This window comes from Balearica regulorum, chromosome 13, assembly GCF_011004875.1.
Source record: "Balearica regulorum gibbericeps isolate bBalReg1 chromosome 13, bBalReg1.pri, whole genome shotgun sequence".
Lineage (NCBI taxonomy): Eukaryota > Metazoa > Chordata > Aves > Gruiformes > Gruidae > Balearica > Balearica regulorum.
This window is the reverse complement of record NC_046196.1, coordinates 22,076,200-22,088,471: the sequence shown is the minus strand read 5'-3', so window position 1 is coordinate 22,088,471 and position 12,272 is coordinate 22,076,200. Positions and strand designations below refer to the sequence as shown.

Below are 12,272 nucleotides of genomic sequence, written 5' to 3'. Positions count from 1 at the left end.
GGGACACCGGAGCGATGGCTGGAGACATCCCCGCTGGGTTGTGGCTGTACCTCCATCTCCTGGGGGCACGGCTGGGCTTGGGGACCTGGGTGCCCCGCAGGTGGGTGGGTGGGTGCTGTGGGTGCTGCGCAGGGTGCTGTGCCCCTGGCAGGGCTGTGTCTGTCCCGCAGAAGAGGCCCCTGGAGAAGAGCGAGGGGGAGCTGCCCAGCTCCTTCGAGCAGCGCATGCAGGTGATGCTCCACCGCATCGGCGTCACCAAGGGCCCGGCCGTCGAGGGCAAGAAGCAGCAGGTGGGGAGCGGCTCTGCTTTCGGGACGGATCCTGTACCCAAAGGGTGGGTGGGGGTGGTGGTCCATGGGCTTGGGGGTTCCCCGACTGGGCCCGGCAGCACCCAGCTCTGTGCCGCCACTGCCAGTGGCCTTTGTCCTGTCACCTAACCCTCTGCGAGGGGATCCATATGTGGGCTCCTACGTGCCGCACGGCGTCTGTCCGTCCGTCCCTCCTCCCCTGGCATGCACGTGTCCCCTGCACCCCCCCAGAGCCCAGCAGCACCCTGCCCTCCACCACCCACCATCCCTGAGGGTGCTGCCACCCTGACCCCCCCCCCTCACCAGCTTTCTCCTCCCTTGCAGAGCAAAGACAGCGAGATCAAGAAAGCCGGCTCAGACGGTGAGGGGCTGTGCTCTCCCCACCCTGACCCCCACCCGGCTGGGCACCCACGGGGTGGGCACGGGCAGGTCCCTGGCTTGGATGCTGGTGGCACTGCTGGAGCCCAGCTCACTGACGCTGGCCGGGGGCTTGTGCTTGCAGGGGACATTGTGGACAGCTCTGCGGACTCCCCCCCGTCCCTGAAGGCCCGCACGCACTCCGTGTCCACAGGTGGGTCACTGGTGGGTGCCGGGGGGGTCAAGCAGTGACGGGGGGGGATGGGGTCCCACTCTCAGCAGGGTGTCCTGCTCCCATGGACGCCCACACCTGGCGGATGGAAACCCGGTGCCCGAGGTGGCTGCAGGCTGATTCCCGGCACCCAGAGCCATCCCCCGGTGCCGTCGCTGCTGGGCACCCACGGCTCTGTCCTGCCTTCCCCACAGATGCACCCTTCCGCAGCCCGGCCGCCATGGAGCCCAGCGCCGGGCCGGCTGAGCCTCGGCCAGCCTGGAAAGCCCTGGGGAGGCAGCTGCCGGCCGAGCCGCAGGGCACCAGCTCCGACCAGCCCCGGCGTTCCTTCGTGCCGGCTGAGCCCAGCAGGCTGCCGGAGCCCGGGGCCCACGAGGGCTGGAGCAGCAGCCTGCCGCGGCCGGGGAGGAGCGCGCCGGCGGTGCTGCCGCGGAGGGTCAGCCACGGTGGGGAGGTGGGTGCTGGCAGCCCCCTGTCCCCCCTGCCCGCACCGCCCGATGCCGAAGGTAGGGACGTGCGAGCTGCCCACGGGGTTCCCCCATCCCGCTGCTAGCACCTTCCCGGGGCCCCTTGGGAAGGGAGGGCAGCAGGGACCCAAGCACCCAGCACTGGGTGCTGATATGGGGGGGCTGCCAGGAGGTTGGGGTGCTGCAGGCTCCCCCTGTGATGGCACCTCCCCGCTGCTTTTCCAGACAACCGGCTGATGCCGCGGCTGGTGGCACCGGGAGGGACCGGCCGCCGAGCTGTGTCCGTGCACGAGGAGCAGCTCAGGGAGCCCGAGTGCCCGGCGGAGCTGGGAGGTAAGCGGGGGCTGGAGTGGGACCCCAAAATCCCCTTTCACCCCAGGCCAGAGGCAGCAGGCCATGGTGCCGGGGTGATAGACTATGGCATTGCCACGCTGGGAAGAGCCCGGAGGGCGTTTGGTGTTGGGATCGGCTCCGGCAGTGGCCGGGCTGCCCAGGCTCGCGGGCAGGAGCCAGGCAGCTGCGCCCCACCGTAACGCGGCGCTGGGTCGTGTTTCCCCCAGCGGGCACCGTCCCCCTGCGGCTGCGGCGGTCACCGGTGTTCAAACGAAGAGCCAAGCACGACTCCCTCCCGGAGCCGGAGGGCGAGCGTGGCCTGTCCTCAGATGCCGCAGGTGAGAGGCGACGCTCCCCTCCATTGCACCCCCGCCAAAGCGGGTGTTGGGGTACGGAGGGGGTGTCCCCCCCCCACACTCATGCCGGCACCCATGACCTCTCTAGGTGCCACACCGCAGGACCGGCCCCGTGCCAGGCTGGAGGAGCCGCGGGCTGGAGCGAGCACCGAAGGCGAGCGGCCACGAGCCCCGGCACAAACTGTTGCGAATGCACAAGACTCAGCAGCCGTAGACCAAAGACGCCCCGTGGCGGGGCGGGGGGAGCCAGCCCTGGGACAGTGAAGCCCCTGCATGCCGCTGCACTGTTCCCAATAAAACCCTGCAAGCAAGCGCACGGTGCCGGGGTGATTGCCAGCTGGGGCGTGGAGAGCCGAGATGGGGTTGCAGGTCTGCTCCTGGCCGGGCACCGGCCCACGACGGCATCGCCCGGGAGGGCAGGGATGCCCAGGGACCGTGCCGGAGCCCTCGGGATGCGCCCAACGGCCTCGCCTTCCCCGGACGGCCTCTGCCGGCGCGGGCTGCAGTGGGGTGAGCCGGTAATTTTTAGGCAGGAGCTGGGCAGGCAGAGCAGGCAGCGACGGTGCCGGCAGCCAGACCTCGTTAGCAAGCGTTACCAGGGCCCTTCCACCGCTCCAGCTCCTCACGCTGTGGGGTACTGCTCTCTCCAGCCCCCCCCCCCGCCCCCCAAGACGCAGGTTTCCATCGGCGGGCCCATGACCCGTGGCATTTCAGCACGCAGCTCTGCAGCAGCACCGTCCCCGCAGCAATCCCGATGGCACCGGTGTCACCCCAACACCCAAGCGGCTTTCTCCTGTGTTGACCTCCACTCCGGACCAAACGCGTTCCTTACACAGATGTTTACGACAAAGCAGCAAGATACTTGATTATTTCCCCCCCCCCTTTTTTTTTAATACGAGAGCTGTGTATTTAAAAAATATACAATTTTTATTTTTAATTTCTATAGCATAACCCTGCGGGATATTTTTTGTAACGAACAGTGCAGGACCCTACCTAAACCAATCAATAAAACATCCAAACTCCTACGCCGCCTTCGGAGCGGGGATCAGGTTGTGGGGGGCTTCTGCCATCGCTGCCGCCCCTACTACGGTGGCACTGGGTCACCTCTTGTCCCCACTCGCTGGGCCAGGGGGTTTGGAAAGGAGAGGTGGGAGAGGGATGCCAGCTCACGCCTGGGTGTCCCTGAACAGAGTATTAGTTTTGGTTTTTTGTTTTTTTTTTTAGTCCCTCTCAGCGCTGAGGGTGCTGGCCTCACGCAGGTCATGTCCCCAGCATCTCTGGAGCCAGGGTCTCTGCAGCCAGGCTGACCCACTCAGTGGTCCCCTTGGGGACGGGGTCCTGGTGTGTCTCGTCGTCCCCCCCCCAGTCCCTCCCCAGATGCTCTTCCCAGGCAGCCCTAAATCATTTCAGCTGAGCCGGTGAAGAAACGAAGGACAGTCTGGGCTCAGGAGTCCCCCTCCCTGTCCGTGAGGATCCAGCACGCCCACTTCAGCATCGCCTTCGAGATCCTGCCAAGGCAGAGCGGAGGAGCCCGGGTGAGAAGGGACCCGGCTGGGGCCGCGCGGCGGCGAGGGGTGAGGGCAGAGTTTGGGGGACCCGTGTGCTGCGGGGCCGGCCGTGGGGGGGAAGAAGGGGCGGCCGTACGGACGAGGCCGTGGCTGCGCTGACCTGACAGATCTTAACCGCTCGCGGAGCTCGGGGCTCGGCGCCTCGTATCGGTACTGGGCTGGCTTCTTCATCACGTACTGCAGAAGCAAAGGGGAAGGTGAGGCCGGTCTGCCCCCGAGCGCAGCCCGAGACCCCCACACACACCTACGGCAACCCCGGGGTCTCTCCCTCGATCTCCTGTTCTTCCACTCCTGTTTTACCCGGAGAGCTGGAAGATGCTCCGGCTAGCGTTGGTCCCCACCCAGCCACCCTCACCCCGTGCCCCAGGTTGTCTTTCGGGAGGGCTGGGGCCACCATCTGTATCGACACCGGCCTTCAACTCCCCGTCCCCACCAGCCAGGAGAGGACAGGCCTTGGGGACGGACCCCAGTGGTGGGGACACACAGATGAACCTCCCCAGGGCCACCTCCCCGCCCCAGGGGACCCCACCAGCTGCTTCATCTTTACCGGCTGCAGAGCGCTGCGCTGCTCCGGCCTGGAGCTGGGGCTGCTCGCTGAGGATGCTTGCTCTTCCTCTTCCTCCTCCTCCTCCTCCTCGAGCTCCTTTCCATGCTGCAGCCCTGTCTCCTTTCTGCTCTTCTTCGCGCCCCGTGTGCTGACGAGCTCCGGCCTCCTGCCCCACGGGGCACCCTGGGGATGCTGCTGGCCATCTCCTGCCGGCAGCTTCCTCTTGGCACCCGCGGCTTCTCCTCCTCCCTGGGCCCTGGCGCGAGCCGGACCACACCTGAAGGGGTCTGGAGGGAAAGCTGTGCCACTGGAGTCCGCCTGCTCCCTGTGAGGCATCCCTTCGGGCAGGGATTGCGAGCGGCTGCTGGGCAAGATGGGAAAAGTCGGAGAAAGAGACGGCAGGGTGGTCCGAGAGCCCCCCGGTACCTGCGGGCTTCGAGCAGGGCAGGGGGCATCGCAGGCCGCCTCCGCAGCTGAGGTTGCCCGAGCGGCGTGGGTCTCCGGCGGGCTGGTGTTGCCGTAGGAGCGGAGCAGGGAGGGAGAGGAGGTCTGCACCGGCTCTCCGTGCCGCAAGTCCTCGGCGGAGTCCTGGCTGCAGGGTTCGAGCAAGTCGGGGGTGTTGCTGTCAGCCGTCACGTCTTGCTGGATCTTTGGTGAAAGGTCGTGTTGAACGATCTTCTCTGGTGAGGGAAAAACGCGTGGTCACCTCGGGCTGGTGGTGGGACCTGCCCTAGCACGTCGGGTCGGGCAGGAGAGCGTTGAGGCTGGGACGACGCAGGCACGGAGCACTGGGACAACCACGGCGCTGGTTTTTGGCCAGGGGAAAGCAAGCCGGCATGCAGCTACGTGGTCGCCCGGGGAGAGGAGAGGGGTCGTCTCCTGCCCGCGAGGGAGGCTGGATGGACACCCAGGGGTACGGGGACTCACCATCTGAAGAGTTCAGGGTCAAAGATATCGGGGGGAGCCTGTTCCAGGGGTTGTCCAGGGATCCCTCCGAGCTCTCCGACAAGGCTGTCGACTCGGCGGCTGCAACGATCGAGTCGGGGGGTTGATTTTGGCAGAGAAAGCGGCTGCCCGCTCCCGGCCCTGCGGCGGCTCCAGAGCACTGCGTGTGGGGTCTCGGACAGAGACGGCACTCGAGGGGAGCTCTGAGAGCCCCTTCCAACCAAAACTGGGGTGTACCCCAGCCAGACCCCTCCCACGACCTCCGCCAGCCCCCACAGCAGGCAGCGAAGAGGCAGACGCTGCCCAGAGAGCAGGCAGGTGGGAAGAAAACCTTCTCCAATGCCCTGCGCTGTCCGGGACAGCTTCATCCACGGAGCTCCTGCAGGTACTTCTGCAGCACAGCCTGGTGACACCAAGCCCGGTGAGGTGACACAAGCCGAACCACAGCCAGCCGAGAGCCAACACTGGGGCAGGTGACTCGGGCTCCGTGATGGCATCAAAGGGACAAAAATCATTTGCTGTGCTCCCAGCGCAACGAACCAAAGCCGCTCAGCTCAGGAGGCTGCAGGAATGGGATTGTTCCCTGCCTGCTCGAGGCTGCTCTCCCAAAAACCTGGCCATGCCGGCACCTCCTCTGCTCAATCCAAGGAGGAGAAGTCTGAGCCAACCGCAGAGGAAACTACTAAGAGGCCGGACGGGATCTGGAGGTCCCACTACTCACGGCTGGCTTGGGATACAATGCTGGCGTCGCCCGTGGGGATGACCATGCTGCCATCGCCGCTCTTCCCAGGAGTTGCTTCGCTTGTGTCTGCAACGAAAGGAGCACTGTTGGTCCCGTCCCAGCACGGTGTGCGGCCGGAGCAAAGGAAGTCTCCTCCCCACCCCCGGGAGACCCTGATCTCGTGTGCTTGGGCACTGAGCTGCAGGTGAAGCCACTGCACTGACCTGCCCTGGAAGCATCGCAAGCAACTGGCCCCTCCTCAGGAGGGATCACCAGGGTGTTGGCTGGGACCGTGAAGACGTCCTCACCCCGCTGAAATGAGACACGTTATGTGGTTTTTGCTGGGCAGTCCCACTCGAGCTGCAGGAGCCCACCCGTGGCTGAACACCATCTCTCTCCCCAGCCAACCTCCACCCACCGCCCTTCGCCTTCCAACCCCTCCAGAGCAGGATCCCCACCACGAGGTGTCCCAGCCCTGTCTCAGGTGGTCGCAGCACCCGGACTGACCTCCTTCTTGCGCTCGGCTTCCCACTGGGTGACGGGAACCTCGTCCTTCACCGTCGCTGGGCTCTCCTTGGGCATCCGTAAATCCAAGCATTCCTCTGCATTCTCCTTCAAAACCTCCAGCTGGTTCTGTCCTATGGCATCGATCAGCTGAGAGATGGACGGCTCTGGAGCGAGAACACGAGCGTTAGTGGAGAAGACACCTTAATTCAGGCAAGCTCCACCTGCAGATGCTGCATGCTGACTGTCACGTGCACTGAAACCTGTGGAAACACGCAAAATTCTGCATTTCCTTTGCTTCTAGGGACTATCTTTCCTTTCTCCACACAGGTCCTGGAGCACCAGCATGGGACCACCCTGCTTTAGCTGTCAGCACCATCTTGTCCTGCCTTGGGAGATCTGGTCATGTTTATGCTAGCCCTACCCAGCACAGACCAAGCTCAGGAGCAGCCCCACCAAGCAGCCAGAGCATCGTGTGCCCCCCACAACCCTTTACCTGAGCTGGGAGCGTTCTTCAGTGCGACACTCCTCCTGCAATGACCAAGGAGAAGAGAAATGAATGAGCTGTGCAGGGCTTCACCCACGGCTGGAAGAAGCAAATTCTTCCCCCAGCTCTGCCAGCTCAGAGGAAGAGGCTGGGTTGGAGAGTCCTCTGTGTCACCAGGATCTCATCGTCTACTCAGCTCTGCCACGTCCTGGGGCAGGCAGTCCCACAGGTTAGCCAGGACCTGCCCTTGCCAGGCTGCTCTAACCCCGCTCAGAGCCTGCGTGGTCCCGTCACGGTGTCTGGATACGTTCTCCAGCAATGGCCAGCCCCATACTTACAGCCAGAGCTCCTTTATCTTCTGCAGCACAGAGGGCTCCTGGTTCCTGCAGCAAGAGAGAAGCCGGTTACCAGTTCCCTCCGAGTCCCCATCTTCCTTCAAAGCTTGTGATGGAGAGAGCTCCTCTTTCAAACACTGAAGGTCCCCACCACAACCGGGTCACCCCAGGACTGCCAGGGCCAGCGCCACTCTGGGAAGATGAGGAACCGCTCCGTGGGACGTACCCGTCAGATGACTCCAACCTCTGCCTCTCCATGGGCAGCACGATGAACTGCTGGGCCGTCAGGTAGAACTCGCAGTCCTCCTGCGGGGTGACAGGAGCCCGTGAGGCAGAGACGAGCAGTCCCACCTCCCCCGGGGCCAGCCAGCGCCCGCCCCAGCTCTGCCACCAACCCCCCAACCAAAGTGAGGGCCCCCTCCAAAGAGGGGGTTGAACCCTCCTACATCAGCCTATGGCTCTACAAGAGCCCCAGGCCAGGCTGGGGCAGCCCGAGGCCACGGGGACACTCCTGAACCCCTCTGGCTGCTCTGCCATGGGTGGTCCACGGAGGTCTCCTGCGGCTGCACGACAGCAGGAGGTAACGGCCGGCTGGCCCTGGGGGAGATGTACAACATCTCCATGGAGGGATGATGTCATCCCCCGCCCCAGCGCCCAGACCAAGCCTTTGTCACTGCCACAGACCCTCTCAGGAGCTGCTCGTGGAAAGAGAGAGAGGAAAGGCCACCCCTCATCTGCCTCCAGCTCCTGGGAGCAGCTCAAAGCAGGTGAAGCATGCAGGGAGCAAGGCAAGGTCAAGGAAGGAGTTGCTTCCACCCATCAGGGCACTCACCAGCCTGGCTTCCTCCCGGAAACACACCGTGTACTTCTGCAAGACAATAATTCTGCAAATAAGGCTGGAAAGCCTGAGCTGCATGTGGGTGCTAGAAAAAAAAGCAGAACAGGAATGTCTTGGAGAGATAAAAAACGGAGTTGGACCACCCAGACGCGTAGTGGGGCTACCCAAGCGGCTACGCCAACCCCATCGGGGCACGCTGGCACTTGAGCATCGACGACCACGGGCTACTGGTTGCCGCAACCTATTCCTGCTGCTTATCCTTGGCTCTGCTACCTGCACCCCGCCAGTCTAGGGGTGCCCAAATGGGGAAACCGAGGAAAGCACTGAAGGAGCACCCCAGGCCACCATGATTAATGCTCTGGCTCCTTTCACAAAGACCACGGGCTCTTTAGTCCTCCCTAATCACGTCTACATGGCATCGCCATCGACCCCCTGCCCATCCTAGCCAGCCGAAACGGGAGCACCAAGCACCGGTGCTCCGACTTTCTTCTCCTAACAGCTCTTTCATGCAGACTTCCCACCCTGTGATCGCTTTTGCTTAACACAACCTGAAACGAGACCGGGCAGGAGCCCCACTAGCAGCTGTGGAGAACCGCTGTCCCAGCCACAGCCCAGTCACAGTGGAACCCACTTTTCCTCCGCCTGCAGAGCTTCGGCTGTAATGACCACGCGGATGTAGTAGGACCCATCTGAGACCTGTAGGACGGCATCTTGGAGGACCCCAGGTTGGTCTGGAGCAGTTGAGTCACTCAAAACCTACCAAAAGATTGGGGACGGGGGGGGGGGGGAAACAAGAAATCTCCGTTACAGACTTCCCCATGAACAAGGACGGGACGCCATGCCTGGCTGAGAGACTGGACTCCTACGAGAGAAGGTCACCATTCACCGTCAAGCCAGGTGGTAACACTGACCCCACGGCCAAGGGGTCCGCTACGTGCCGGTGCCTCCCGGCTGGACCACGGAGGCTCCACACCAAGACAGAAGAAGGGACACGCCATGTTGTGCAAGACAGCAACCGAAGGCAGGGTGGGAGAGGAGCCACAACCAAGCAGGCGTGGGAGACGTGCTCCTCTGCAAAGCAGCAGGAGACAGAGAGCAGCAGGATCGTTACAGCCCTTCCCTTCCTCCGAACGAAGCTCCTGGTGAAGCAACTCCGAGCCTGTACTAAGCCACGTCGGCGCTGGGTCAAAACAACCCCTGAGGGAAGCAATAAACTGCTCCTCCAAGTCTCGTACCTGCCTGCTCCGTGGGCTGGGAGCTGTGGATCAGTCCTGGCCTGTCCTAATCCCTACAGCCCCGGGCTTCTCCTGGTACACACCTATGGCATGGTCACATATGTCATGTACGTCGTTCACCCGACGGGTCACGTTAAGACACGATGCACAAAGAGGGGATGTGAAATCACACGTCCCACCGCGCACAAAAGCCACCCGTGTCCTTTAGTAGGTGCCCACCATGCTAAAAAGACCAGTTGTCATCAGCTGGGCCCTTCTGACACCCAGATCCCACCAAACCTACTGCAGAACTCCCCTGTACAACCCAACAAAGCTTGCTGCTGGGTTCAAGGAAGCCCACACCACCAGGATCCTGCTCCCGTCGGATCACCGCCCAGGCACCCAGCAGTTCCTCCCGGCCGTGGCCCCTCGCCCTGGTGGGAGAAGCCCAACGTGCGGGCGGCCAGTCCCACCACGTGCTCTCTCGCTATGGACAGCTCTCCATTCCCAGTGGAGGCACGCTGCGAGAGAGCACCGGTACCAAGCAGGGCTGTGCACAGAACGGGGTAGGAAACAAGATAAAAAAAGAGGGTAGGTTTGGAAGTCATAGAAAAGAAGGTAGGCATGGCCAGAGCCCAGAGCCAGGAGGAGAAAGGCTCTGCTGCTCAAGACGCTCCCAACCTTCATTCATGGTGGAGGACTTGGGTGGGTGTAGGTTGGAAAGTGGTCACAGTGAGGGAACTCTCCCCATTGATGTCTCCAGCCCTAGGGGGGATCCCCTCGTTCACTGCTGGGTCCTCATCCGCCCAGGCGCAAGAGATTCCTGCTTGGGAGTGGGGATTGGGCCAAGAAGTAGAGAACCAGTTATTGCACCCCCTCCATGTCTTCAGACAGGATGGGGAACAGGACCACAGGGTCTCTTCTCTCTCGCTGTCATTTTTTTTTTCTCCCTGTCTCATCTCTCCTTCCATTTAAATCACAACATCCACCTTTCTCCTTCCTTTTCCTGGTAGTAAGGAGACACCTGCCTTGCCTCAAACATCTTGTCCACAAAAGGCCTTAGGAGGTTGCTAACAATAATGTCATCCGTGGTGGGACGCTGCTACAAGCACCCAAAGGCTGCGAGAGAACTGCACACCGGAGCATTGCAGCTGGGTCTCTCCAGCATCCCGGTCATGACCACAACCCATCGCAAGGCAGAAACCATCTGCTTGTGTGCCTGGTTGTCTCACAGCACCTTCATCCAACCCCTCCGAGTCCACAGCTAATGCTCAGCACCACTGACTCCGCTCGGTTTTTTCCTCCTGCTTCCTTTCCGCTGCCCACCAAGCCTCAAACGTGCAAGAGTTCCCTGACCAAAGCTCTCTCCTGCCATGTAGGGTAGACCCAATGTCAAAGACATGGTCAGCTCTGCACAAAAAGCTCTCCAGGAACTACACAGGAGCAGGTTTTGTGCCTCAGAGCTCCCTCAATCACCATGCAAGAGGGTCTCCCAGAAGAGCCAATATCCCTGGGAGGACAAGCTCGTGGTCCCACCAAGGCTCACCCAGAAGAGCCAATATCCCTGGGAGGACAAGCTCGTGGTCCCACCAAGGCTCACCCAGAAGAGCCAATATCCCTGGGAGGACAAGCTCGTGGTCCCACCAAGGCTCACCCAGAAGAGCCAATATCCCTGGGAGGACAAGCTCGTGGTCCCACCAAGGCTCACCCAGAAGAGCCAATATCCCTGGGAGGACAAGCTCGTGGTCCCACCAAGGCTCACCCAGAAGAGCCAATATCCCTGGGAGGACAAGCTCGTGGTCCCACCAAGGCTCACCACCAGCCACCTCAGCAGGTCCTGCTTCTGCCTCGTGCTACCCGCTGTCAGGACCACCCATCAGTCGAGTGGTACAAGGAAGGATGGGATGCGAGGAGGAGGAGGAAGGCTGGGCAGCTTGTGAGCGTGAGGCGAGAGAGAGATGGCCTTGGAGAACACGAGCTCTTGGGCGAGAGCAGGGCATGTACACCAGAGGTGCAAAAGTCAGCAAACGCCACCAGAACTGGGCAAAGAAAAGCTCCTCCACCTCAAAACCCCACTAATCAGGGACTGTGAGGAGGAAGGGTCGCCCACCCCCAGCCACCGAGTTGGGAATTGCTGAGAACTTCCCGGAATTTGGGTTTCAAAGGCTGTCGGTGCACTGTAGGACAGTCCCCTCGGTACCTACCCGCAGGACCTGCCCGGCCAGCAGATTCTCATTGTCATCCAGCTGCTCGTAATTCACCAAGAGGTTCACAATCCAAGGCTGCAAGACGTAGATTTTCGGAGAAGACGTGTTTTTATTCTCGTACACAAACCTGCGGGACAAGAGACGAGGCACCCGATCAGGAGAGTGAGACGTAACAAAGCTCCGCCATCCCGGGAACGCTTTTCCACCCCAACCACGACCCCGATCCCAAAGGCTGCCTCAAATCCAGCCCAAATCCACCCGTTTCCCCGCAGGGACGCCCATCCGACGGGCGCCGTGCCGAGGGGGACGCGGTGCCGGAGGTCCGGGGGTGCTGCAGCATCCCACTCGTGCTGCGGAGCGGGGCCAGCACCGGGCTCCGGAGCTGCGTACGAGCCGGGGCAGCCTTTCTGCAAAGCCTCCCGCCTAGGTCAGGGCAGGTTTCTGTTCTTATTCCCCTCTTCCCATATTGTTTATTATCCCCCAATAATTATTTCCCTGTGCCCAGGAATTAACCGTCACTCGGCTGCAAAAGGCGGGGGGAAGGGGTCTCGCTTTGCTGGATGGGGGCTCTGGGGACAGGCAGGATTTTGGGGGGGACAGGCAGGATTTTGGGGGGGACAGGCAGGATTGTTGGAGGGGACAGGCAGGATTGTTGGGGGGGACAGGCAGGATTTTTGGGCTGCCACCCCTCACACACCCCCCCCCCGCCTCACCTGGGTCCTAGCGCCTGCCGCACTCCCGCCGCGCCCCCCGGCTGCTCCCGCCGCCCCCGCTGCTCCCCCGCACCGGCCCCGCCGGGACAAGCGGCCGCAGCCGCCGCCATGGCCCCGCGCAGCGAGGCGAGACGGGGCCG

At 62.5% G+C, this 12,272-nt stretch overlaps 2 protein-coding genes across 3 annotated transcripts in view; one reads left to right on the top strand and one right to left on the bottom strand.

Moving 5' to 3' along the window:
- CARMIL2 (capping protein regulator and myosin 1 linker 2) overlaps nt 1-3,043 on the top strand; it is a 24,400-nt gene extending 21,357 nt beyond the window's left edge. The window contains exons 35-41 of the mRNA XM_075765139.1: nt 171-290; nt 633-669; nt 811-879; nt 1,092-1,403; nt 1,590-1,697; nt 1,925-2,035; nt 2,142-3,043. Of these exons, the coding sequence (XP_075621254.1) occupies nt 171-290; nt 633-669; nt 811-879; nt 1,092-1,403; nt 1,590-1,697; nt 1,925-2,035; nt 2,142-2,317 (933 nt within the window). The 3' untranslated portion in view covers nt 2,318-3,043. The remainder of the gene's footprint in view (nt 1-170; nt 291-632; nt 670-810; nt 880-1,091; nt 1,404-1,589; nt 1,698-1,924; nt 2,036-2,141) is intronic.
- Nucleotides 2,931-12,272, bottom strand: ACD (ACD shelterin complex subunit and telomerase recruitment factor). Of its 2 annotated transcripts, XR_012837529.1 has the most exons (15): nt 12,133-12,272; nt 11,417-11,546; nt 8,630-8,754; nt 7,993-8,083; nt 7,387-7,466; nt 7,164-7,208; nt 6,835-6,869; nt 6,342-6,505; nt 6,059-6,146; nt 5,835-5,921; nt 5,096-5,194; nt 4,595-4,848; nt 4,169-4,455; nt 3,722-3,798; nt 3,490-3,561 (listed from the first exon to the last, which is right to left on the bottom strand). XR_012837529.1 is itself a non-coding variant. In XM_075765171.1 (14 exons), the coding sequence occupies exons 1-14, from the start codon at nt 12,240-12,242 to the stop codon at nt 3,498-3,500; spliced, it is 1,875 nt and encodes a 624-aa protein (XP_075621286.1). In that variant the 5' UTR covers nt 12,243-12,272; the 3' UTR covers nt 2,931-3,497. The 2 variants fall into 2 exon arrangements, 1 of the variants encoding a protein (XP_075621286.1); XM_075765171.1 differs by having other exon boundaries at nt 2,931-3,561; nt 4,169-4,848.